This window comes from Trachemys scripta, chromosome 5 (genome assembly GCF_013100865.1).
Source record: "Trachemys scripta elegans isolate TJP31775 chromosome 5, CAS_Tse_1.0, whole genome shotgun sequence".
Taxonomy (NCBI): Eukaryota; Metazoa; Chordata; order Testudines; family Emydidae; genus Trachemys; species Trachemys scripta.
The window spans coordinates 87,182,068-87,205,745 of NC_048302.1; the positions used below are offsets into that span (position 1 = coordinate 87,182,068).

The 23,678-nt window shown below is 41.7% G+C and overlaps 1 protein-coding gene across 2 annotated transcripts in view; it reads left to right on the top strand.

The window, feature by feature from the left end:
- The window catches only part of LONRF1 (LON peptidase N-terminal domain and ring finger 1), a 38,200-nt gene extending 16,144 nt beyond the window's left edge, over positions 1 to 22,056 (top strand). The window contains exons 7-12 of one of the 2 annotated variants that reach the window (XM_034772003.1): positions 2,050 to 2,164; positions 2,771 to 2,892; positions 13,244 to 13,402; positions 13,537 to 13,699; positions 14,446 to 14,598; positions 19,798 to 22,056. In XM_034772003.1, the coding sequence (XP_034627894.1) occupies positions 2,050 to 2,164; positions 2,771 to 2,892; positions 13,244 to 13,402; positions 13,537 to 13,699; positions 14,446 to 14,598; positions 19,798 to 19,956 (871 nt within the window). In that variant the 3' untranslated portion in view covers positions 19,957 to 22,056. The remainder of the gene's footprint in view (positions 1 to 2,049; positions 2,165 to 2,770; positions 2,893 to 13,243; positions 13,403 to 13,536; positions 13,700 to 14,445; positions 14,599 to 19,797) is intronic. The other variant, XM_034772004.1, reaches the window with a different exon arrangement.
- The last annotated feature ends 1,622 nt before the right edge of the window (positions 22,057 to 23,678 follow it).

The following is a 23,678-nucleotide window of genomic DNA, read 5'->3' on the forward strand; positions in this document are numbered from 1 at the left end:
CTGCCTTCCCTTGCACACACTGCCCCAGAGGGCCCAGGAGCAAGGGCCAGAGAGCAGAGCAGGGACTAAGTAGCTGCCCTGCAGGGAGAGGGAGCTGCAGAGCTCCTGGCTCAACATGGCTAGGGAAGGATGATCTCCCCCCAACACCGCAGGAGCTCCCCCTCCCTTCAGGGTAGCTGCTTGGTGCCTGCCTTGCTCTCTTTCCCACCCCACTGCCCTTTCTGGAGCTTCATGTGCAGGGGTGTCCAGGCAGTATGTGCTGTCAGGACGGTGAGTCGGAACCAGCCCCAAAACTTCCCTGAAGCCTCCTGCAGCAGTGGCTTCGGCTCCTTCCAGCTGCTGTGAAGAGCTTGCCCAGAGCAGGGATAGGCGGGAGTCATCCCTCCCATGGATCATCCTTCCCTTGGCTGTGCTAAGCCAGGAGCTCTGCTGCTCCCTGTCCCTGCAGGTTAGGCACTTGGTCCTACTCCGCTCTCTGTTCCTTGTGCCTGGCTCTCCCCCATCCCTGCCCTCCTTAGGGCTATGTGTACTGTGAGAGTATTGAGTGGGAGGCCCCTCCTGGCCGGGTGCAGGGAGAAGAGGTATAGTGTGCACCAGCACCCCCCAGGGATCTCAAGCCCTAAGGATTCACTTCACCGGCAGTAGCTGGGTTGGGGTGGGTAGGTTTCCGTTGAAACCTACATTTTATGTCAAACTTCAAAACAGAGAAATAAAAGCCAACTGAACAAAAACACCTTCATTGAGCATTCCATTTTAAAAATTAAGAATTGCAAAGTTTCATTTTAATACTTTGAGAGCCCCGGAGACCGATGTACTAATTATCCTGAGAACAGGTGCACATGGGCATTTTCCTACCAATGTGACACAGCCTAGAGGTGGAGAGCCCAATTCTCTGATTAGATGGTAGTTCAGTATACATTTTTCTCAAACTGTAGTTATTTCTACTGAGACAGCCACCAAAGGAGCTAATTATGCAGTTTATATATTTAGGTGCTCATTATGGGCATCTGCATCCCATCAAGAACACCATCACAGTTAGGAAACAGGGTGGGCAGTAGAGTTTTCCCAGAGTGCCACACATTTGTAGGGCTAGTGTGTCAATACGGGACATAGGGGGTGCTAGGCACTCTGGGATAGGATTACTTTGACTTGTCTGTGCACAGCAGTGTGGATCCCAGAGCCCTAGATTGGAGCATGGGTCAGAAAAATCCTTAAATTAGGGTTAAAATACAATGTAGACACCAGTCAGTTGACTCAATTCCCATTAACCTTGAGCTGTCATTGCTGTGTAGATGTACCCTTAGTAGATGAGTATTGGTAAGGACATAATATTTGTATTTAGTTTTATAGTTGTGACACAAACTGATAGTTGAGTTAAAAATGGTATTCCATTCTTAAATGTCAACAACACAAGAGAATGTCTTAAGGCTAGACTACACTTTATCTAGAAGTCATTTTGTTTTGGTGGATAAATTGACAAATACTGTTTAACACATGTACTTACATTTAGCCTTTGGGTTCACATATTGGTTGAGATTCTCAAAGCAGTATAGGGGATTTACACATGTATTTTCTTAGAAAAATCTCATCTTTTAGTAGGTTATTTGATAGGCTCCATAGGAACTGCAAATCTTTCTGGTGTGTCATATAAATACACACCATACGTTCTAAAGTATTAAAAATCAGAAGTAGTTATGTGTGCATATGATGTTGATTAAAGTATATCATGACCATTGTAATATCACGTTAAGTTTATGCTTTAAGGAAGAATGTCTGCGTTTGTGTAACTTATTTATATAAATATACATTTAGACATTAAATATTTGAATCCAGAAATGTGATCAAATTGACTATGAAGCACAGGATGCATTAAGTTGTGCAGTGTTGAGAAAACGAAAACACGAAAAAAAATTCTAGCACAAATCTTGTATTTCTGATTTTCATTTAACTTGTCTGTTATAGCGTAGCTAGAATTCTTTAAAATTTATTTAAAAGATGTTAGAATCACTGTTTATCAACTGACTTTTTTTATTTAAAAAAAAATTTCAGGTTATTTTTTGAGCCGGTGACAACCCCTTGTGGACATACCTTCTGCAAGAATTGTTTAGAACGCTGTTTAGACCATGCCCCACAGTGTCCCCTATGTAAAGAGAGCTTAAAAGAGGTAAATATTCAGAACACCTATTAAACTGTAGTAGAAGGAACTTCATAAACCGTCCCACAAAACCCAGATGACTTGAGTCCACTCAAATCTTGGATGCTTCCAGAATCCAAAAAACCAATCAATTAGGTATTGATGGGACTTCATGTGTTCATATTTCGGTGGCCACATAATTTACCCATGCTGCAGAATTAAAGCATTACCAACTTTGATACCTCGTCAATTAAAGTTCCCTTGCCTGCTCTTGTAATTTTTGCTATCTTTTTCTTTGTATTATTTTCTCTCTTGTGGCTGTGGAAATGCTGGGGAAACTGACTATGCAGAAGAAATATTGACACTGACTAGACTCAAGTCTTGTCAAATGCACCAAATAAACTGAAAAAAGTAGAGAATTTGTTCTTTCAATTACAATAATTTTAGAGGTTATAACTAAGACTTCAGGAATATCTTAAGTTTTGTTAAGACAGATTTTTGTAGTCCCATATCCGATTACAGTACTTTTAATTAAAAATAGCGCTGAATTTTGTGTTAATGTTGTATAAGAATACTACAAACAGTTGGAAGAGAAATGTTTTATGGTAAATTTTTCTTTTTTTTTCTTTTTTTTAGTATTTGGCAATTAGGAAATACAGTGTCACAGTACTACTGGAAGAATTAGTGGTGAAATATCTGGCTGATGAATTATCTGAGAGAAAAAGAATTCATGATGAAGAAACTGCTGAACTCTCAGAGTAAGCCTACCATGGGTTTTTTTTTAATCCAAGAAAATTTGAAAGCAAGATTATTGTCCTTTTTGCAAAGCAGCATTGTGAAATCGTGTCCCTGTGGGTGCTCTGCTTGAGGTGTGCATGTGTCTTTGATCAGAGATTTTTGGCAGCAGTGCTCATTCAGTCTGCACATGTGTCCCAGTTATTCTCATACCCTGTACTGAGGATATATGGGGCTGCAACAGATGGACCTCCCTCAGTTCCTTGTAGAATGACTCTGCCTGAGACAGAGAGACTCATTTGTGCCCTCATACAGGAACTACAAAACTAGTTTTTAGAACATAATTTTAATTTTTTTATTTTAGTTTTTATTCTTTGTAGTTTTTTTTTGGGGGGTGGGGGTGGTCCTTTTCTCATTTTTTGGTCATGCCTTTGTGTCTCACCACTGTCCCTCGTACATAGGGTTCTTCTCTAAAGAGGCCTTTTTTCTTCAGGCATGCCTAAGTCCTCAGGCTTCGAACTTTGCCATGCTTGTCAGGAATCCTTCCCAGTTAGTGATCGCCACTCACACTGTGTATCCACTCTCTTGGGGATACATGTGTGTTTTAAAGCACAAGATTCGCATGAGCTTTGACTCATTCCAGGCGTGACAGAGATAACATTGGCTCCTCATGATAGAGCATTCACTTTGTCTGGCTTTAGATACAGGTCTTGATATATTCCCCCCTCCAGCTATCGGCCTCTGAGCTACCGGAATGCCTGGTCAGTCTCCACAGCTCAGTTGACTTCTAGGTTTTTGAGAGACAGACCTTTGAGCAAAATGGGGAAAGCCTCATCCAAGAGGAACTAGTACTCCTTTGAGAAACCATATTGCTAAGAGGCCTGCTGTGCCGGAGACCCTACGCCCCTTAAAGGCTTTCGCAATGGCTTCAAGCAGCCATGGTACCAAAGTTTCCTCCAAGTCAGTCTTTGTAAAAGACAAACGGTACCCATCGTTCAACAATAAAGCCCTCAGTACCATTGAAATCTGAACAAGGTGCTTCTGATGCCAAACACTTGGCACTAAAGAAGTCAGTACTGCCTGCATCTTTGGTACAGCAAGAGCTGGAACATCTAATACACCCCTTGATAGCATGGGCTTCAGCATCTGGGTCTCATCAAATGTCTAAGCAGATTCACCCCAGTACCACAAGTGTTCCGATTTGTCTCTGTTGAACCTGAGTTTTTTTTCTCAGCTCAAGATCCCCAGTACGCAGCTTGAGCTATTCCCATTATATCACCTTTCACTAGTACTGCCTGTGCCCCAGTACAGTAACTCCTCACTTAACGTTGTAGTTATGTTCCTGAAAAATGTGACTTTAAGCGAAACGATGTTAAGCGAATCCAATTTCCCCATAAGAAATAATGTAAATAGTGGGGGGGTTAGGTTCCAGGGAAATTTTTTTCACCAGACAAAAAACTATATATTATATAGATATACACACACTATACGTTTTAAACAAACAATTTAATACTGTTCACAGCTATGGTGATTGTGAAGCTTGGTTGAGGTGGTGAAGATAGAGGATGGGATATTTCCCAGGGAATGCCTTGCTGCTAAATCAGTGGTTCTCAAACTTTTGTATTGGTGGCTCCTTTCACATAGCAAGCCTCTGAGTGTGACCCCCCCCCATATAAATTAAAAATACTTTTTTAATATATATTTAACACCATTATAAATGCTAGAGGCAAAGCAGGGATTGGGGTGGAGGCTGACAGCTCGTAACTCCCCATGTAATAACCTCGTGACCCCTGAGGGGTCCCCAGTTTGAGAACCTCTGTGCTAAATGATGAACTAGCACTCGGCTGAGCCCTCTAGGGTTAACACATTGTTGTTAATGTAGCCTCTCACTCTACAAGACAGCAGGAATGGAGGGGAGGGGAGAGAGCATGACAGACAGAGACACACCTTGTGTGTGGGGGAGAGAGAGATGCACACTGCCCCTTGAAGTAAGCTGACCCACTCTTAAATGCATTGTCTTTAAGTGGATCAGGAAGTTGAGGCAGCTGCTGCCCCAGGCTCTTGGTCTCTCTCTGTCCCAACCTGCTCTATATGGAGAAGAAGGGGTAAGTGGGGTGTAGGAGCAGAGGGGAGAGGGACACCCTGACATTAGCTCCCCTCTCTTCCCCCCCCCCCTCCCCTGCACAGCAAGCAGGAGGCTTGGGAAGCAGCTCCAAGGCAGAAGGGAGGAGCAGTACATGGGAGTGGGGGGAGGGCTAACTGCAATTGCTAGCCTGTGGCAGCTGCAGCACAGGAAACTTAGGGGAGCGGGGACTGCCGGTCCATCCTGGTTCCAAGCCCCCACCAGCTTGCTGCAACAGGCTGCTCTTTAGGCAAGCAGTGGACAAAGCAGGCGGCTGCCAAAGGATGTTAGAAGGGAGCATTGCACAACTTTAAACGAGCATGTTCCCTAATTGATCAGCAATGTAACAAGGTTAACTGGGACGACTTTAAGTGAGGAGTTACTGTACCAATGTGCATTCTGACAGCTACTCCTCCCTTGTCTGCTCCTCCACTGGAATATGAGGAAGAGTGTTCTTCAGCTTCTCAGATCTCAGCACAGGGAACTGCTGCCTGCCTGCCCAGCTTCAGTTACCAAGAACCTGCATCACTGAAAGGTGCTGCCAAGCTTTTTACCACCACAGCCTGCCAAGCATCATCCCTGGTATGAGCAGCCCTAGCCGCCTTCCCCCATTCTGGTATGACCCTCTCCAATAGGCTTACTGGACTCCTTGGTCTGCCCACTGACAATGATTTTCTAAGGTACCCTCCACTCATGTGGACTGTCCCAGTTAGCACTTGCCAGTTCCCTCTGTCTCTCCACATCAGCCTATTCTACAGGAGGAGACATTTGAAGAACGAGAAAGGGGAGCTGATGAAGTGGTAATGCCACAGACTAACATAGCCCCTCATCCTCCCCAGATGAGGCTGTCACCCCAATTGACTCTTGTGGATGACTTCAAACAATTTCAGGACTTGATGAAAGAGTGGCAGACACTCTCCAGATTCCATTAGAAGGCCAAGAGACCCAGTATAAATTGCTCGATATCTTCAGTACACCATCGTCAGCATGGTTAGCCTTGTCTATAAGTGAGGCACTATTAAAAGCTGCCAAAATGATCTGGTAAACTCCTCCTACTTTCCCTTTCCCTCCCCTCCCCCCCCCCAGTTAAGGGGTAAACATAACCTAGTTAGGGCTTCTGAATTTTTATTTTCTCATGCTGCCCCAATTCTCTGGTCATGAATGCAGTGAATGTCCATAATAGGCAACACCATTCAAGGATGACCCCATATGATTAAAAACCATAAGCTCATAGACCTTTTTTGGTGGTAACCCTCCACCCTCTCCAACCCTGCAATTCCAGTTTGCTAATTATCTGGCAATTCTGGCAAAATGTAATCCGATCCATTATACAAAATTGAGTTTTTAGTGAACATTTATCACAGAAGCACTGGGGCAGCTTTTGGGGAGGAGAATCTTGCAAACTTCTTTTGACGCAGCAGATATGACAACTTGCTTCATCTCCATAGCTATAGTTATGGGTAGAGTCTAGTGGTTCCAGTCCTCATGATTTCCATGAGAAGTCTAAAGCACAGTAGTGTACCATCCCTTTGATAGTTTGAAGTTGTTTAGTGACTCCATGAATGACTCTCTGCATTCTCTAAAGGACTCCAGGGAGACCCTTAGTTTGTTGGGCATATATACACCTGCAAATAAAAATGTGTAGTGTATCTCAGCACAGAGATCATGTCCACCCAGTTCCCCACCTACTGCAATTGTTGCAGCCACACAGGAAAAAAGCAGGATGCAGAAGGGAAAGTTCTCAACTATTACTATGTTTGATGCAGTAGTCATCGTTGCCATATGTTACTTTTGATGCCATGGTCAAGGACCATGAATCCTCCTGTGATCCAGATCCAATGATGCACCATTCTGCCACGTCTGTCATCCTACTTCTTGGGGATCGACTCTTCCATTTTCATGTCATGGGAGCGTATTACTTCCAACAGTTGGCTTTTGGAGGTTATATCATTGGGGTGCTCCATCCACTTTCACTGCATATTCCCCATGTCCCCCACTCCTTGTCCCTTTTCAGGGATCCATCTCACTAACATCTTCTGAAACAAGAGGTTCTATCCCTTCTTAGCATAGGAGCTGAGGAACCAGTTCCCACTCAGTACAGCAGAAGAGGATTTTATTCTAGTTCCCCAAAAGAAAGGCGAGTGGAGCCCAATTCTATAACTAAGGATACTGAATACCTTTGTCAGGGTACGGAAATTCAAGATGGTGAAACTTGCAGCTATCATTCCATCCCTGGTTTTGGGGGGCTATTTCATGACCCTCAACCTTGAGGACACATACCTTCATATTGCAATACACCTTTCTCACAAGAGGTTCTTCATGATAGGCCAAGACTATTACCAATATCAAGTCCTTCCCTTCAGAGGGCATGTCTACGTAGTAATTAAACAGCTGCGGCTGGCCCAGGTCAGCTGACTCTGCAATTTTACAGCCTTGCGAGCCAATGTAGATGCTTGAGCTGGAGCTTTCTTGGGATCCCAGAGCCCAGGCTAAGCCCAAGCATTGGGCTTATGTACATTTCAGTTTTTCAGCCTTGCGAGCCTGAGTCAGCTGACACGGGCCAGCCACAGGTGTTTAATTGCAGTGTAGATATACCCACACTGTCTGCCGGTCTTAGGGTGTTCATGAAAGTTATAATAATGGCCATAGTGGGTCAGACCAATGGTCCATCTAGCCATAAGCTGTTTTCGGACGATGTCTGGGGCAAAATGCTTCAGACGGAATGAACAGAACAAAGCAATTTCAAGTGAGCCATCCCCTGTCGTTCAGTCTCAGTTTCTGGCAGATAGGTTTAGAGACACCCAGAGCATGGGGTTTTGTCCCTGACCATCATGGCTAATAGCCATTGATGGACCTACTGCCTTTGAACTCATCTAATTCTTTTTTGAACCCAGTTACACTTTTGGCCTTCAGAACATGCCCTGGCAACAAGTTTACGGGTTGACTGTATTTTGTGAAGAAGTACTTCCTTATGTGGGTTTTTAAACCTGCTGCCTATTGATTTCATTGGGTGACTCCTCGTTCTTGTGTTATCTGAAGGGTTAGATGATACTTTTTCTCCACATCATTCATCATTTTGTAGATTGCTTTCATATCTCCCCTTGGTTGGCTCTTTTGTAAGCTGAACAGTCCCAGTTTTTTTATATTTAAAAAAAAAAAAGTCCTTGTGGCACCTTAAGCTTTTGTGGGAAGTTGTTCCATACCCCTAATCATTTTTGTAGGTGTTCTTTGTACCTGTTTCAATTCTAATACCTTTTTTGAGATGGGATGACCAGAATTGTACACAGTGTTCAAGGTGTGGGCATATCATGGATTTATATAGTGGCATTATGATATTTTTCTGATTTATCATCTATCTTTCCTAATGGTTTCTGATATTCTGTTAGCTTCTTTGACTGCCATTATGGATTGAGCAGATGTTTTCCGAGAGCTATCCATTATGACTTCAAGATCTTTGAGTGGCAACTAATTTAGACCCCATCATCTTGTATGTATAGTTGGAATTATGTTTTCCAATGTACATTACTTTGCATTTATCAACATTGGATTTCATCTGCCATTTTGTTGCCTAGTTACCCAGTTTCGTGAGATCCCTTTGTTACTCTTTGCAGTCAGCTTTGGACTTATCTAGCTTGAGTAATTTTGTATCATCTGCAAACTTGCCACCTCACTATTCACCCATTTTTTCCAGATCATTTATGAATGTTAAACAGCGCTGGTCCCAGTACTGATCCTTGGGGGAGCCCACTACTTACCCCTCTCCACTGTGAAAACTGACCATTTATTTCTACCTTTTGTTTCCTGTCTTATGGATCAGTAACAAGTTAAAAGAAGACCTTCCCTCTTATCCCATGACTCCTTACTTGGCTTAAGAGCCCTTGGTTGAGGGACCTTGTCATAGGCTTTCTAAACATCCAGTTACACTATATTGACTGGATCACCCTTGTCGCATGTTTCTTGACCCCCCTCCTCAAAGAATTCTAATAGATTGGTGAGGCATGATTTTCCTTCACAAGGGCTGTGTTGACTCTTCCACAACATATTGTGTTTATCAGTGTCTCTGATAATTCTTTACTATAGTTTCAAACAGTTTGTCTGGTACTGAAGCTAGGCTTACTGGCTTGTAGTAGCCAGGATCATCTCTGGACCCTTTTTGAAAAAAATCAGCATTACATTAACTATCCACAAGTCATTATGGTGATAGTTGCTGCACAGCTTCACCAGTTGGCATTAATTATCTTCCCTTACCTCAACTATTGGCTCTCAAGTCAGAAGTGCTGTAAATGGCTCTGTTCAACAGGTTTTGCTTTCAGCTCAGCTCTGCAAAGGCCTCAAAGGAAAGAATTCATAGGGGCTACCCTTGATGCTACAACATTCAGATTTTATCTGCCAGAGGACATATTCCTCACTCCGTCATACTTAATTGCTCAAATTCAACTGAGTCCTCAGGCTCATGCCAGCATGTATCTTTGTCATGCTACATCCTCTCCTAGACTTGTGTTGCTTCCAAGTTTGGTTCAGGCCACTTTATGCCTGTAACAGAGACCGTCTGAACAAGTTGCTCTCTCTTCCTCCTCACATACTAGTCTCCTTCAACTGGTGGAAGAATCCAGACAATATGTGCACAGGGATTGCATTTAACTGTCCCCATCTCATTGTTACAATAGTTTCCAGCATGTCTCTCCTTGGATAGGAAGCTCATCTGTGGGACTGGACTGTCCAGTACAGGTGGACTGCCCAAGAGTCCACCTTGCACATCAACATTCTGGAACTCGAAGCTGTAAATTATGCCTGACAGCATTTCCTCTGTATGATACAAGGTCAATCTATGGGCAACGCATGAACCGCTGGCTGGAGGAGGCTAGCCCCCCCAGTCCCACACCTTCTGCCCAAGGCCCCGTCCCTTCCACACACCCCCGCCAGAGCCCAGAGGCTCCCTTCGCCCCGCCCTGGAATGCCGGGAAGGCGGGTGGTGTGCGGCCTAGCCCCAGCCGGGGCCAGCACTGGGGGACTGGAGCTGCATGCAGAGTGGGAAGCAAGGGAAGGGAAACTGGGGGTGAAGCATAGGCTATGGTACCCGCCATCCATGGGTCAATCCATCTGCGTGATGACAGACAACAGGGCCAGTATGTACTACTGTATTAGCAACGGAGAGTGAATCTCCTTCCCTCTCCACAAAGGCAATAAAGTTATGGAACTGGTCAATAGTGTACCATATCCTGATCTTCGCAGTCACTTCACTCAAGATCACAAGTGGAAAATAAATCCATATTTTGACAAATATTTCTTACATGCAGATTTCTCTGGTGAGTTGTGTGAAGTTCTGCTCAAGAGGAGGCCTGGGTCATCATTCTCTGGGGGTTGACTTTCTCTTCCCATGGACAGAGAATCTCCTTTATGCTCTTCCCCGAAAGCTGTTCGTCCTTAGGGTGCTAAACAAAATCAGACAGGACAAGGTCACAGTCGTCATGATTGCACCAACCTGGCCAAAACTAGCATGGCTTCCTTACTACCTTTGCCTCTCCTTCATCAACCTTCCATCAATGTCCATTCTTCCCACTTGGGACTTGAGGAATGTTCTTCACCCCAACCTGAACACTGCAGTTCAAAGCTTGGTATCTAGATGACTCTCAGGGTTAGCACTCTCCTGCTCAGGAGAAGGATATGAAGTCCTGCTGAATAGTAGGAAAGATTCCATCAGAAATAGAAAGATTTTACCACTGGTGTGCTGACCAGCACCAATCTCTTGCTGACTCTGCTACCTCAGAGATTCTGGAATATCTTCTTGCTCTGAAAAAAGGAAATCCTTACTTTAGGTTCAATTAAAGCTCTTGTAGTGGCCATCACAGCACTTAATTCTCTGGTGGAGGGTTTCTCAGTATTTGCTCACCCTTGCAACTTCTTGACACATCAAAAGATTATCTAATCTTTCCCAAATGTCAGAGATCCCATTACCACCTGGGACTTAAATTTAGTTCTTAACTTTCTGATGAAGCCTCCCTTTGAACTGCTAGCTACCTGCTTGTTTCTAAATCTCTCCGTGAAAACAGCCTTTTTAGGGCCAAAGATTTGGCAAGCCAAGAGCTTTGATGGCTGACCCTGGCTGACCCTCCATATGCTGTCTCTTTCAAAGAAAAGGTATCCCTTTGACCACACCCTTGTTTCTTGCCCAGAGTTAGCTCAGACTTTCACATAAACTAGTCAATTCACCTCCCAGTTTCCTGTCCTAAACCCCATCTGTCTAGGCAACAAGCTGCCCTTTATAACTTGGATGTTAGGAGGCTACTGACCTATTATTTGGGCAAGACTAGACTTTTTCAACCCTCTTTGAGGCTATTTGTTTCTATTGTGGACACAACTAAAAGAGTGTCAGTGTCCATGCAGAGACTTTCTAAGTTGGTTTCTGACTGGATCCTCTCTTGCTATACTGCTTGTAATATACTATACCTACCTGCCAGATATCAATCTACATCTGTCGTTCTGCTGATGGACTGAGATTTGCAAGATTGCTTCGTGAGGACACCATACCATATTTGGTGCTTCTTGAATAGATGCTGTCAAAGGCTCTGAAATTTTACTCTCAGTCTTAGATTGAGTTCCAAAATTCCCATCTCCTTGAAAGGGTACTGCTCGGGAGCCACCTCAAATGGAGCACCATAGGTGGGATGCTACTCGAAGAAGAGAGAGAAAGGTTGGTTACCTTGTTTAGTAACTGGGCTTTTTCAAGATGTGTCCCCCTATGGTTGCTCCACTACCCTCCCTCCTTCCACTTTGCTTCAGAGCCTTGTCTCCTTAGGCTTTGCAGTGGAGAATGAACCAAGAGCGGTCTATCCACAGCTCTATATGTGCTCTGTAAAGGGCATGAGAATAGCTAGGGAACGTGGGGACTGAATGAGCACTGTTGCTGAAAATCTCTGATTGAAGGACTGTGAGCACCTCAAGTGGAGCACCCATAGGGGGACGCAGCTTGAAGAAATCCAGTTACTGTCAGGGTGGAAATTTTTGTATAGTTTTGTTAATGATTTTAATGATGGCATTTCATAATTTTGTGAAGGAACATTAAATATCGGGAAAGCTGTCAACTTAGTATTTAAATTTACTAACTTCAGAAAATGAATGAATGTCCTATTATTAGTTAAAAAATAAAATCACACATTTTTATAATGGTCTCTTAGGTGAGCTCAAGATTAGCACCACCTAACGTGATCAGGCCCATCTCTCTTCCTTCTCTGTGCCTATATACTGTCTCTTCAGTTTCAGCTTTGTTACTGTTACAGGTAAATAGCCTCTTGCAAAGCCTGGGGAAAAGCATACTTCTGAGTTTCCCTCGGAGTTGCATGATAGATAAAACAGTACTCTTTTTCCCAATTTATTTTATGTATTCTCTAATTTTTCAGTTGTAATCTTAGGGGTTATTTTTATTAATAAGTACAAAACATTAAAATAAAGTGAGACTTTCAAGTTGTTCCTTTCACTATTGAGAACCATCTCTGTCTGTCTTAGAGCCTCTGTCTGTGTCAGAAAATACTGGTGAGAAACTGTCACTTAGGCAACTTAACAGTGCAGAGCAAAACACTAGCATTCAAATGACCATTTGTACATTCTGAAAGGCAGAGGTATAGTGCAAGATACAGGGTAACTTTTAATGCTAACTCTGTCTGCGTCTAGCAAAAATAAAACCATTGATTAAAAAAACAGCTTGGAAAAAATCTTTGACCAAATCTATTTCATTCCCTTAGTTAGCTGCTACTATGTGAGCCATGCACAGCAAATTTTACCTTGTATTGCACTCCCCCTGTTCGGGGTCCATCCCTGGAAGTAATTCAGCTGATGGCTTGCAGTAACTACAACTATAGAAACTATTCTCTAACTTTAGTAAAACTTTCACAGACTGGTGCATCTCACAGAATAAGTGTTCTTTCAATGGTAGTTTATATGCTACAAACTATTGGGGGGGGGGGGGGGAATTCTGGCTATAAATATTTGATCAGAATAAACCACTGTCCATAATACACTTTGTAATGTTCTCTTAAATGTTTAAATAGCAATAAATGTTCACCCTGCCAGGGACATTTTATGACTTAAGGTATAATGAAAATCAACGGACACCCAGCATTTCTTTATTTTTTTTTAAATTGCCTTTGGCAAAATAAACGTAGTGTAGCACTTTTGCTGTTAATTATTATGGCTTGGCACAGTCTTGTGGTTAGATTTCAAAAGGTATATTTAATCTATTTTGGGTTTGCCTTTAGCTTGACCAAGAATGTTCCTGTGTTTGTTTGCACTATGGCATACCCCACTGTGCCTTGCCCTCTTCATGTGTTTGAGCCAAGATACCGATTGATGATTCGCAGAAGTATGGAAACTGGGACTAAACAATTTGGGATGTGTATCAGTGACCCTCAAAACAAGCAAGTATACATTCTGATACTCTTAGCTGCTTAAGAGCTCTGTATGGTTCTACCTCCCCCCCCAGCTTCCGTTTTATTGCAAAAATGTTTGAAAATTGTGAACTTAGCATTGCTGACAGTGCTTCTGGTTCTAGTTTTGCAGATTATGGTTGTATGCTGCAAATTAGGAATATTCATTTCCTACCTGATGGGAGGTCTGTTGTTGACACAGTTGGTGGAAAGAGATTTAGAGTTTTACGAAGAGGGATGAAAGATGGCTATTGTACCGCAGACATCGAATATTTGGAAGATATTAAGGTATCTAGAACTCTTTCTGAGCAATAACACTCCTCTTAACCAACAATCTTAGTTTTCTCTACCATTTGTTCATAAAGAATTGGCTTCAAATGTTTGGGATTACAGAACAGTTGCTGGGAGACGTTCTCCTATATTAAAGAAAAATGAAAATAGCTAAGATTTTCTAGACCTTTTGTGAAGACAAATTTATCTTAGAATTGTGCTCCCCCCAATCAATACTATTAACTTTTATGAAGTAAAAATTACTTTTAAACTGATATATAGCCAATAACTAATTTTCCTAATTTAAATAAGGGGTCATGAGGGTTTTTTTGGACAGCTATTAGGTATCCACCGTAACTATGAAATATGCCAAAGTATTGATTTCTAGAGTTTAGCTGCATCAGAATTGGAACTTGATCTAAATGTGTGACTGTAGTAAAGAATATAATGGAAAAAGTGGGCCTGTCAAATGTATATTAAGTGCAGAATGACGTAAAGCAGGACTGTAAATATGACCTACTTAAACACAAATTTGTTTTACATAATTCTTGTCATGTTGCTATTTTATGAGAGGTATTTGGTCTGAAGTGCGGGATTTCTGTACCACAACGCTTTTTCTTCTCCTTTCTGCCATTGCTCCTTAAGGCTTGTATGAATGTGGAGGCTTCATGATTGTTACTAATAGTTGAAATGGAATGTGTATTAGACTGATTATCTCATTCTTTGTGTTGTGTATTTAAGTTTACTCTAGTGTTCTATCATAGGTTGCAGATAAAGAAGAGCTGAAGAATCTGAGAGCACTTCATGACGTGGTATACAATCAGGCTTGTGGCTGGTTCCAAAGCTTGAGAAACAAATTTCGCAGCCAGATCCTTCAGCACTTTGGGCCGATGCCAGAGAGAGAGGAAAACCTACAGGTGGGCTAAGATTTTGGCATCAGTTATTCATTCATTACTTCTTTTAAAAAAAACCTTTCACTTTTAAACATAACATACTTGAAGCAGTTTCAATAGGGATCTGCTGTGTGGCGGATGCAGTACCATCTCCCATTTCCACTAGTTATATCCGTTCTTTAAGCAGCAACAGGAGGTCATTCTGCCTGTGTGTGTGTGTGTGTGCTGCAGTTGTTTTGCATGGATCCCTCCTTGACATTCTAGGCGGGGGGAGGGTAGTGCTTTTTTGTTTTTTTTGTAGATATTTTTATCTACAAAGTTAGCAAAAAAAACAAACATAATCATCTTTATTTTAAATAGCTTCTTACTACTATTGGTCAAATAGGTTTGTCTTATGCTATACCTAACCCGGTTCATTGGTGAATTTTAAATTTGGCCCTAAATGTCAAGTGTTCCAGTCTCCTCTTTGTGGGCATACTGGACAGAAGCAGTCATAGGGCTTGTCTTCACTACCGGGATAAATCAGCCTAAGTTATGCTACTGCAGCTATGTGAATAACGTAGATGGAGTCGACGTAGCTTAGGTCGACGTACCCCTGTGTTTTCACTGTGCTGCATCGACAGGAGATGCTCTCTGTTCGACTTCAGTACTCCAGCTCCCCCAGAAGAGTAAGGTGAGTCAACCAGAGAGTGCTCTGCCATTGATTTAGCGGGCCTTCACTAGACCCACTAAAATGCAGCAGCGAGGACCTCTGAAGCCCTTGCTAGCTACATAGTTACCTCATTGTAGGTACAGATCTTGTAGGTGCAAGAAGTACAGGCTTATCTTTTGCCAGCACAAATTGTAACTGCAAACAGAAGTCAGGCCTGAGCATAGCCGAAAATTTTCCATTTTAAAGAATAGCTTCATTTAGTTAAGGATGTTAAATTGTTTGTTTTTGTTACAAGTTTCTCCTGTGCTGCTTTTATATTGGTAGTATTTTACTCTGACGACAAGGACACCCAATCTGCAGAAATTCTTCAAACACTGATGGCTATATTTTGTGCATTAGTACTCATGCATTTCAGCCAAAGCTTCTGCAAGACTACTTGGTATACAATAACTTTTCAGCTGGAAGTAAATAATACTTCACATGCTCAGATAATATTACAGATCTCAACAATTAGTGATATCAGATTTTTCTCCTTTTGGAAACTTCAGTGTTCTTGCTTATTGTGTGTTCTGCATTTTCAGTTTTTGCTGATTTTTTTTTTTTTTTTCACCGATAAATTACCAGTTTTTTATTAAAGGAGTTTTGTTTTTTACTGATTTACACGCACTTATCCATTCAGTATTTTTCTGGGGTACTTATTTTTGTTACAACAATTGCATAAAGCATTAGAATTTGTCCTGCAGCTCAGAGACTGAAGCAGTTCCACAGCGTAAAACACAAAACACACATGGTAGAGGTTGGAAAAGCAAGTTAATATTGCGCTATGATTGGCTCACAAGGAAATGCTGCTGCCTGTTTCTTTCTGTCCATTTAGTGCGGCACTGAATTTAAACAGTCCTTCCTCCACAGATAGAGAAGGTAAAAAAGGTAAATATAGGGTGAAAACTCAATTCTATGCCTGAATACCAACAAGAAATCAGTGCTTAAAAATTTTTCAAGAAAGGTAAAGACTGGAATGAAGAGGATGCATCGTGCTTCAAGTTCTGCAGCAATGAGGTCACCGGTCGTGCTGAGAGAATGAAGGAGCATGCTGAAAGCAAGCGATACAAGAAGATTGAAGAAAGTGGGTTTTGGGATAAACAGTCAATATCAGGAGCTTTCACCAGAGCTTTAATGAAAGAAGACACAGTGTGGTTGTGTCAGTTACTTTGTGCTCTTCGATTTGTCAGATAACCGCTGCTAATTGCAGAGAAAACTGTTGGTGACTTTGTGTGGCAGTACTGTCAATCAGCAAAAACCCTTCCTAGTGCAGACAACCCCTCTTGTAAGTATCAAAGAAAATGATGATGCTTTAGTATCTAACAAATTGATGGAAATGTGGTATCTAGTCTGATTTTTTGACAAGTTTTTTGATGCTCTGGACCATCTAATTCTTGGCCTTTTGTTTTAGTTTAATTTTAAAGCAAATAAACCCACATTGTTTTGTGCTGATGTGACAGTCATCCCCTCTGACACCTGTTTTGTCAATGCAGCAATAACTGACCTGTTAAGAACTCTTAACTCTGGCATACCTCAGGGCTCCATCCTGGCCCGAATACTTTTTAATCTATACACCACAGATATACCTGCAATGGAGTCGCGGAAATTAATGCATACGAATGACATTGCCTCGGCTGTTCAGTCCATTAGCCTCCATATCATCAGATGCTCTCTAAACCGAGATCTTAGCATATTGGCTGATTATTTCCAATGCTGGAAATTTAGGCCTAACCCCCCAAAAAACCTCTGGTGATTGCCTTCATCTGAACAATAAAATGGCTAATGCCAAACTCAATGTACAGTTCTGCAGTGAGAGCATTGGCCATCAAGCTAATCCGAAGTATCTTGCTGTTACACTGGACTGGAGTTCAACCTTTCAAAAATACCTCAAGAACACCCAAGATAAGGTCAGATATTGTGTCGCGGTTATCAGGAAATTGGCTGTAATATCATGGGGCTCCAGTGCACAGACCTTACAAACTGCAACAATTGCCTTTGGTATATTCTATGGCTGAATATTGTGCACCAGTGTGGTCTCACAGCAGTCACACTAACCTCCTTGATACTCATCTCAATAATGCCATGTGCATAGTGTCAGGGATGCTCAAATTGACTCCAGTCGACTGGCTTCTGGTCCTATCGCACATCCAGCCTCCAGACATTAGAAGAGTTTCCCAGACATCTCGCTTTCTCAACCACGTCAATGAAAACATGAGGATCCCGTTGCACAATGACTTGCAGAACCCGCCAAAGACAAAATTTAAATCCTGCAACCCTCTGTGGAACTGCCTTCATACCCTTACACTCAACTTCAATACAGGCTCAGAGAAGGGCCACATGGAGCGTTTCAACTGCTCAAAATAAACAGCTTGTCGGTGACCCTGCCGAGGAACCTCTGGGATTTGATTCCAGTTGGAAAGACTGGTGCAGATTAAATCACATCAACAAACCCTCTTTCAATGGAAAATGAAGCAAACACCTGTATGCAACTGTGGTCACTAGGCACAAACAATAGAACACATCCTATATCTTGGTGTGCCCTTCGTTCTTTTGCTGGGGGCCTGAAAGACCTTCACCAACTCACTGTTGCGGGAATGTGCTCGCTATCAAATGTAGATATAAATTTGTAATTGTTGCTGCCTACCCAAGCCATACAAGACGACTGACATGTTTGAGATGTACCAACTAACTTGGGAAAATGTGGCTACAACTAACACCAATTATGCTTCCTAAGTGGGTAAGTTTGCATGGGAGATTAAACTCAATCAGAAACCAGAGCTCTACACATTACCTGTCCTGTTCATCAGATTAACATTGCACTGTCAGCAGCTACTGCTACAGAAAAATGAAAGATGTGAAATCTTGCATTATTGGATTTGGGACCATTTTCAAGCATGCGAACAAGTTGAAGGCTTTATTGTACAGAGGGTGAGACAGAGTGCAGAGCCAACTGTCAATTGCATACCCCTATTGTGTCACATCAATGGATGATCTTCTACATCACTGCCTGTCGTGTAAATAATGGATGGACTGTGCTAATACATCTCCTAGAAGACCTAGATCATTTTGAGATTATTGATTCTAAAGCAGGAGCTCTGAAGAGACTGGCAAATAACCAAAATGACTGGCAGATTCTGCATACCAAGGGTAGTGTTCATTGTTGAAAACTTGGGGTCACAGTGTGACATACAGAAAACACTGGAGTTTTCTCTGAGTAGTACCACTATATTTGCCAATACAGATGCTTACCTGATCCTGACAACCAAAATCTCAGCTGAAATTGAGCACAAAAGCTGTAGGAGCGAAACATTGAGAGAACCCAGCTGTTTCTGGAAATCCTTCTGACCTTGGAACATGAGAACAAAAAAGTGTTCAAAACCTTCAACACAACTCTCAGTGAGAAATGGAAGTTGACCGTGGCCCGTAATCTGGACCCTGAAAAGTTTTGTGCCAAAGATTCTTTTTGGAATGTCACCCAGGTGTTGCACCCTTCCTCAAGGTGAATTTTGCAGCAGACTACATCCATTATGCCAGAGTGTTTCTTCCATTTGCCACTAAAGATGAAATTTCAAATCTGAAATACTTGCATGAACATGCCTAACCCTGACAACATGAAACTGGATGTGCTGGCTTTTTGGAACAATCATCAAGACACCCTCCCAACTTCAGCAAAGTGGTATGGCAAGCTTTGGGCATATTCCCTGGATCTATTGGTCTATTGATGCATAGCACTAATTTTCAAAGTTGGACTACTTCCAAGACAGCAAGAGGCTCAACATGAGTGAGGATACTTCGGAGAAAATTGTGACCAGACACAAACCAGGATTTCTGGAAAAACTAATCAACTTTGTACATTTAAAAAAAAAATTAGTTGTACTGTAGTAAGATGTGTATATTAGGAACTTTTTTTGTTCCTGATTTTTCCCACTTTAAAAAAAAAAAATAACCCAATTTCATCCCCATTTTAATGTTTGGAAAATAAACATCAAAAAATTACCGGGATTTCTTTTACAAATGAAAACTGAAAACCTGGAACACTAATTATTGTGTAGTGTAGTGCCGTAAGTTTAAATTCTTTGCACTAACAAGACATAGGACAGTTGCCCTGTTAAAAGAGGAGGGAGTGTAGTAAGCTTATTGGTGAAAACAACGGTGGAAAGTTTCATGGAAGTAATGTATTTTGAGGAGAGGAGGGAGGTGATTGGCAGCTGGAGACCCTTCCAAAGTAGAGGTGCAGAGAGTAGAGAGAATGAGAGCAGTTGTGCATGAGACCAGGATTATGTAAGTCTTGAAGGTGAGGGTATGGGTCTTGAATTAAATGCAATATAAAATAGGAAGCTAAAGAAGGGATTCGAGGCGAGAGTTACATGTTTGAAGCACCAGAAGAGGATTATAACTTAATTTGATCCCTAATGTTAGACTAAACTTTGTTCCATGGTTAGCTTTTGCCTTTTTTTTTAAAGTTGTTCAGCATATTATTCGCCTTGTGCTAAATTGTTAATTTAATAATCCAATTCATTCTCTAATTTTAGGCAACACCTAATGGACCGGCTTGGTGTTGGTGGCTTCTAGCTGTCCTCCCTGTAGACCCCAGGTATCAGATCTCGGTTCTGTCAATGATGTCTTTGAAAGAACGTCTAATCAAAATCCAACATATACTCACATATTTTTCTAGAGACCAGTCCAAGTGACTAACCGCCTGGATCTTCCTGAAGAGTTACTCTTTTCTGGTTGTAATCACAGCTGGAGTTTTTGCTGCTTTTGCACGTCTAGTGCTGGTTTGAAAAGTGTGATGAAACTGCTTCCTCCCCCCTCCCGCCAACTTCCTGAACCATCTGGTTCTTCAAATGGGCACTGTCTTCAACTAGAAGGATAGACCACTAAAGTTGCGCATGCAAAAATCAATCCAGCCACCGAACATGGAAAAATTCTACATGATTTGCACTATGTATGAGACAGTCATGCTAAAACTTGAGAATTTATTGCCACTGACTTTCTAAAGCTGTGGGAAATGCAAGACTTAAGGCTGACAGTCCAAGTTTACAGCATTAAGAATGCATTTTTTTGCAAATAAGAGCTTGCCTCAGATACAACTGTCCTGTTGCTATTTGCACAAATATTTGAAATATAGTATTGAATGTTGCTGTTGGAAATTATTGCTCTTGCTGAACTGTCTTGACTATGGCACAGATTCTTAATATCTTATAAATATTTGCATCATAGACCAAGTGACCTGAATTATGATGAAATTAGAGCTGGTTTTAAGGAACAACTGAAAAAAAAATGAACATGGTACTTCTGTCAAAGATAATTAAACTGTGAATATGGCATATGTACCTATAACTGTACACGTTTAAAGGGAAAATTGAAAACAAACATTTAATACCAGTTACAATTTTATTGGGCTTTTCAGACTGGTGGTCCTTCTGAGCACTTAAGTAGTTTATAGAGCTTATAACAAGAAGCTTTAGTACAATATGCTAGGAATTGTGCATTCCAATTTTTTTTGTTTTTTTTTTTTTAAAAAAGTTTATAAATTGTTTGCTGCCTCTATGCCTTATTCATATTAATAGTAGAGCCCACTGCAGTGGCAAGTTTTAGAATTCATGCTGCCAACTCGTACTTTAATTATCCGTTGGTTGCATATATGTGAATATCTGACACATTAGCTTTCTTGTATGTAAATCATTTGTAAAATTTTCTTACAAATCTTGCTTTTTGCTAATCTATTTAATTTTCAAGAAAAGCTAAGTTTGTAATATTTTGTAACTTAACTAAATGTTACTTTTTTATAAAATTGTTTTCATACATTTCCATTTCCATTTTGGGGTGGGGGGAGGGGTGTCTTACACAGAGCCAGAAGCATTGTTAGCTTAGATCAGGGTTGCAAACACTTCATGGACATGCATATGGCATGTACGTTGATTTCTTGCCATCAGTGTCTGGTCTGACTGAATAGGAACTAACGAGGTCCCACCAAAATAACTTGTCTGTCTTATTTTTAGCTATAGTGTTGGTTTCTCCGTCCCTTTTATTTTAAATTGTCACCATACTTTTAAATTTTCTGACGTTCTTAAGAATTTAAGAAGTTGAGCTTTACGTTTTATTAAACTCTATGTCCCTTGTTCTGTCCTCAACCTGTAGGCTTCTTCAGATATTAGAGGCTCCTCAAATTCGTGCAATTTGAGTATTCTTACGGTCTTCTCAACATAATGTATTGTTCTTTAATGTTATCTGTGGAAAATGCCAGTTCTCACTGATAAGTAGTAAGAAGAGAAGAGGACTAAAGAACCTTTTTGTTTTGACTCAAGTTCTTAATACTCTCTGCTTAAAGGCTTTAGTCAGACTAGGTTCTCCCTTCCTTATTTGCTCCTCTTGCCCCCACTTATCTCTTGTCAGGAACTGTTGACTATCTTTGCAACTCTAATTTTATACCCACTTGGTTTCCTTGGTATTAAGTGTCTGATATTCTTGATGTAAAATTAGTACTTGGCCAGTTGCAAAGTCTCATCCTGATAATCCTATTCAAATCAGTTGGAACTCCAGACCTGAGAGAAGCATTTGGGGGTTTAATTGGTTTTTTCCCTCCGTATAGAAAGTAGAGATGACAGAAAAAAAGGTTTAATAGAGCAGTTCTAAAAGTGAATACTTGTGGTCTGAAGCAGTGGTTCTCAACCAGGGGCCTGGGGCCCCCTGGGGGGCTGCAAGCAGGTTTCTGGGGGTCCTCCAGGCAGGGCCTGTGTTACTCACTGGGGCCCAGAGTAGAAAGCTGAAGCCCCACCGCATGGGGCTGAAGCCAGGGCCCTGAGCCCTGCCACCTGGGGCTGACGCAAAAGCTGGAGCAACTTAGCTTTGTGGTGGCCCTGTGGCTTGGGGCCCCAGGCAATTGCCCTGCTTGCTACCCCCTATTGCCAGCCCTGGCTTTTATATGCAGAAAACCAGTTGTTGTGGCACAGGTGGGCTGTGGACTTTTTATATCATGTTGGGGGGAGCCTCAGAAAGAAAAGAGTTGAGAATCCCTGGTCTGAAGAACTGACTAGTCGCATGCTTTCTGGCTTCTTTTATAGCTTGCAGGGTCTTCATTAGAAATGGGAACCTTGGAGGCCTATCAAAATTGAAAATGAGGAGCCAACCTAATTGCTTGTGCTAATGGCCACTGTGAGGAAACAGGATCTGTCTCCTGGTTTGGAGCTGCCATCCATCTGTGGGAGAAGAATATCTGTGGGAGAAAATGCAGTAATGAGAAAATTAAAAAAGCAAAATCAATGTGCTCTCAAAAGAGCAAAACACGTTGCATTAGAGTTACTAGTATTACTTTCCTAATTCTGCTATTCCACATAAGCAATCACTACAGTTGCCACAGGGATGAGTTTGTGAATGGGAGGGAAGGTAATTTATAAGTCTTTTTATAAAAATGGTGGTCCATTTTTGGTGGGGAAAAAAATCCTGAGTCTCCCCTGTAAATGTGATTGTTCTTGTCTCCTAGCACTTTTTCCTGTCTAGTTCTAAATGCTTACAGGAATGGGACTGCCATCGTTACCTTGAACAAGATACTAGATACCACACTCCAATACATCTTACTGTTAGGAAAGTTTTCTGGCTATTTACCTTAAACAGTCTTCTTTCGGTTATTGCTAGCTATTCCTTTGTGCCATACTAAATTCCTCCTCCTGTGTTCACACTGACAGATGTGTAGTTGATATGTTGTAGGTACTGAGAATTTTATGAACACTGTAGGTGACCAAGTCACTAAGGAGATGTTTCTAATAACCCAATACACAGTATTTCATGTGACTGTATTGATCTAACTTACATTGAGGCTAGTGGAATGTTTACACATAAAATGCTCTAATTCAGTGGGGTTTGAATGAAAATGATGCAATAGCTTCCAAGATAAGAACATCCAAGCACCCACTTGGAAGATGATGAGGTAAGCTGTTCGCTTACTATTCTCCAACCAGCTGCAAACCTTGTATTGCCAAAGCTGGGTATTACCAGATCAAAAGAAAATTAAATAATTAAAAGTGACTTGATTCCTCTGAAGAGGAGTGAGTTGCCAGGGGCAGTGCAGGGAGTTGCCAGTGAGCTCTGACAGGGAGACAAGCAGACAGAGAAACTCTGTCAAATAATCTGTAGGGAGATGCCAGGCATGCATATTGTTTGCTTTTTTTTATTTTAGATGCTAAAACGCTTTTGTTCTAAATAAATACTTTAATGGGGCTGTTTGGTCTGTGATGGCCATTGTTGTCCTGGAGGGAACAGAACTGCAGAATCTTAGATATAAGTCAGACCTGCTGAGATAATCATGGTTGATAGGCAGGGGACTGCAACCCAGTGTCCCTGGTCCGAGAGCAGAAGAATCGTGATTCCATACCAAAAGATGGGTGGGGGATAGAGGCCTGAGACCTAGAGA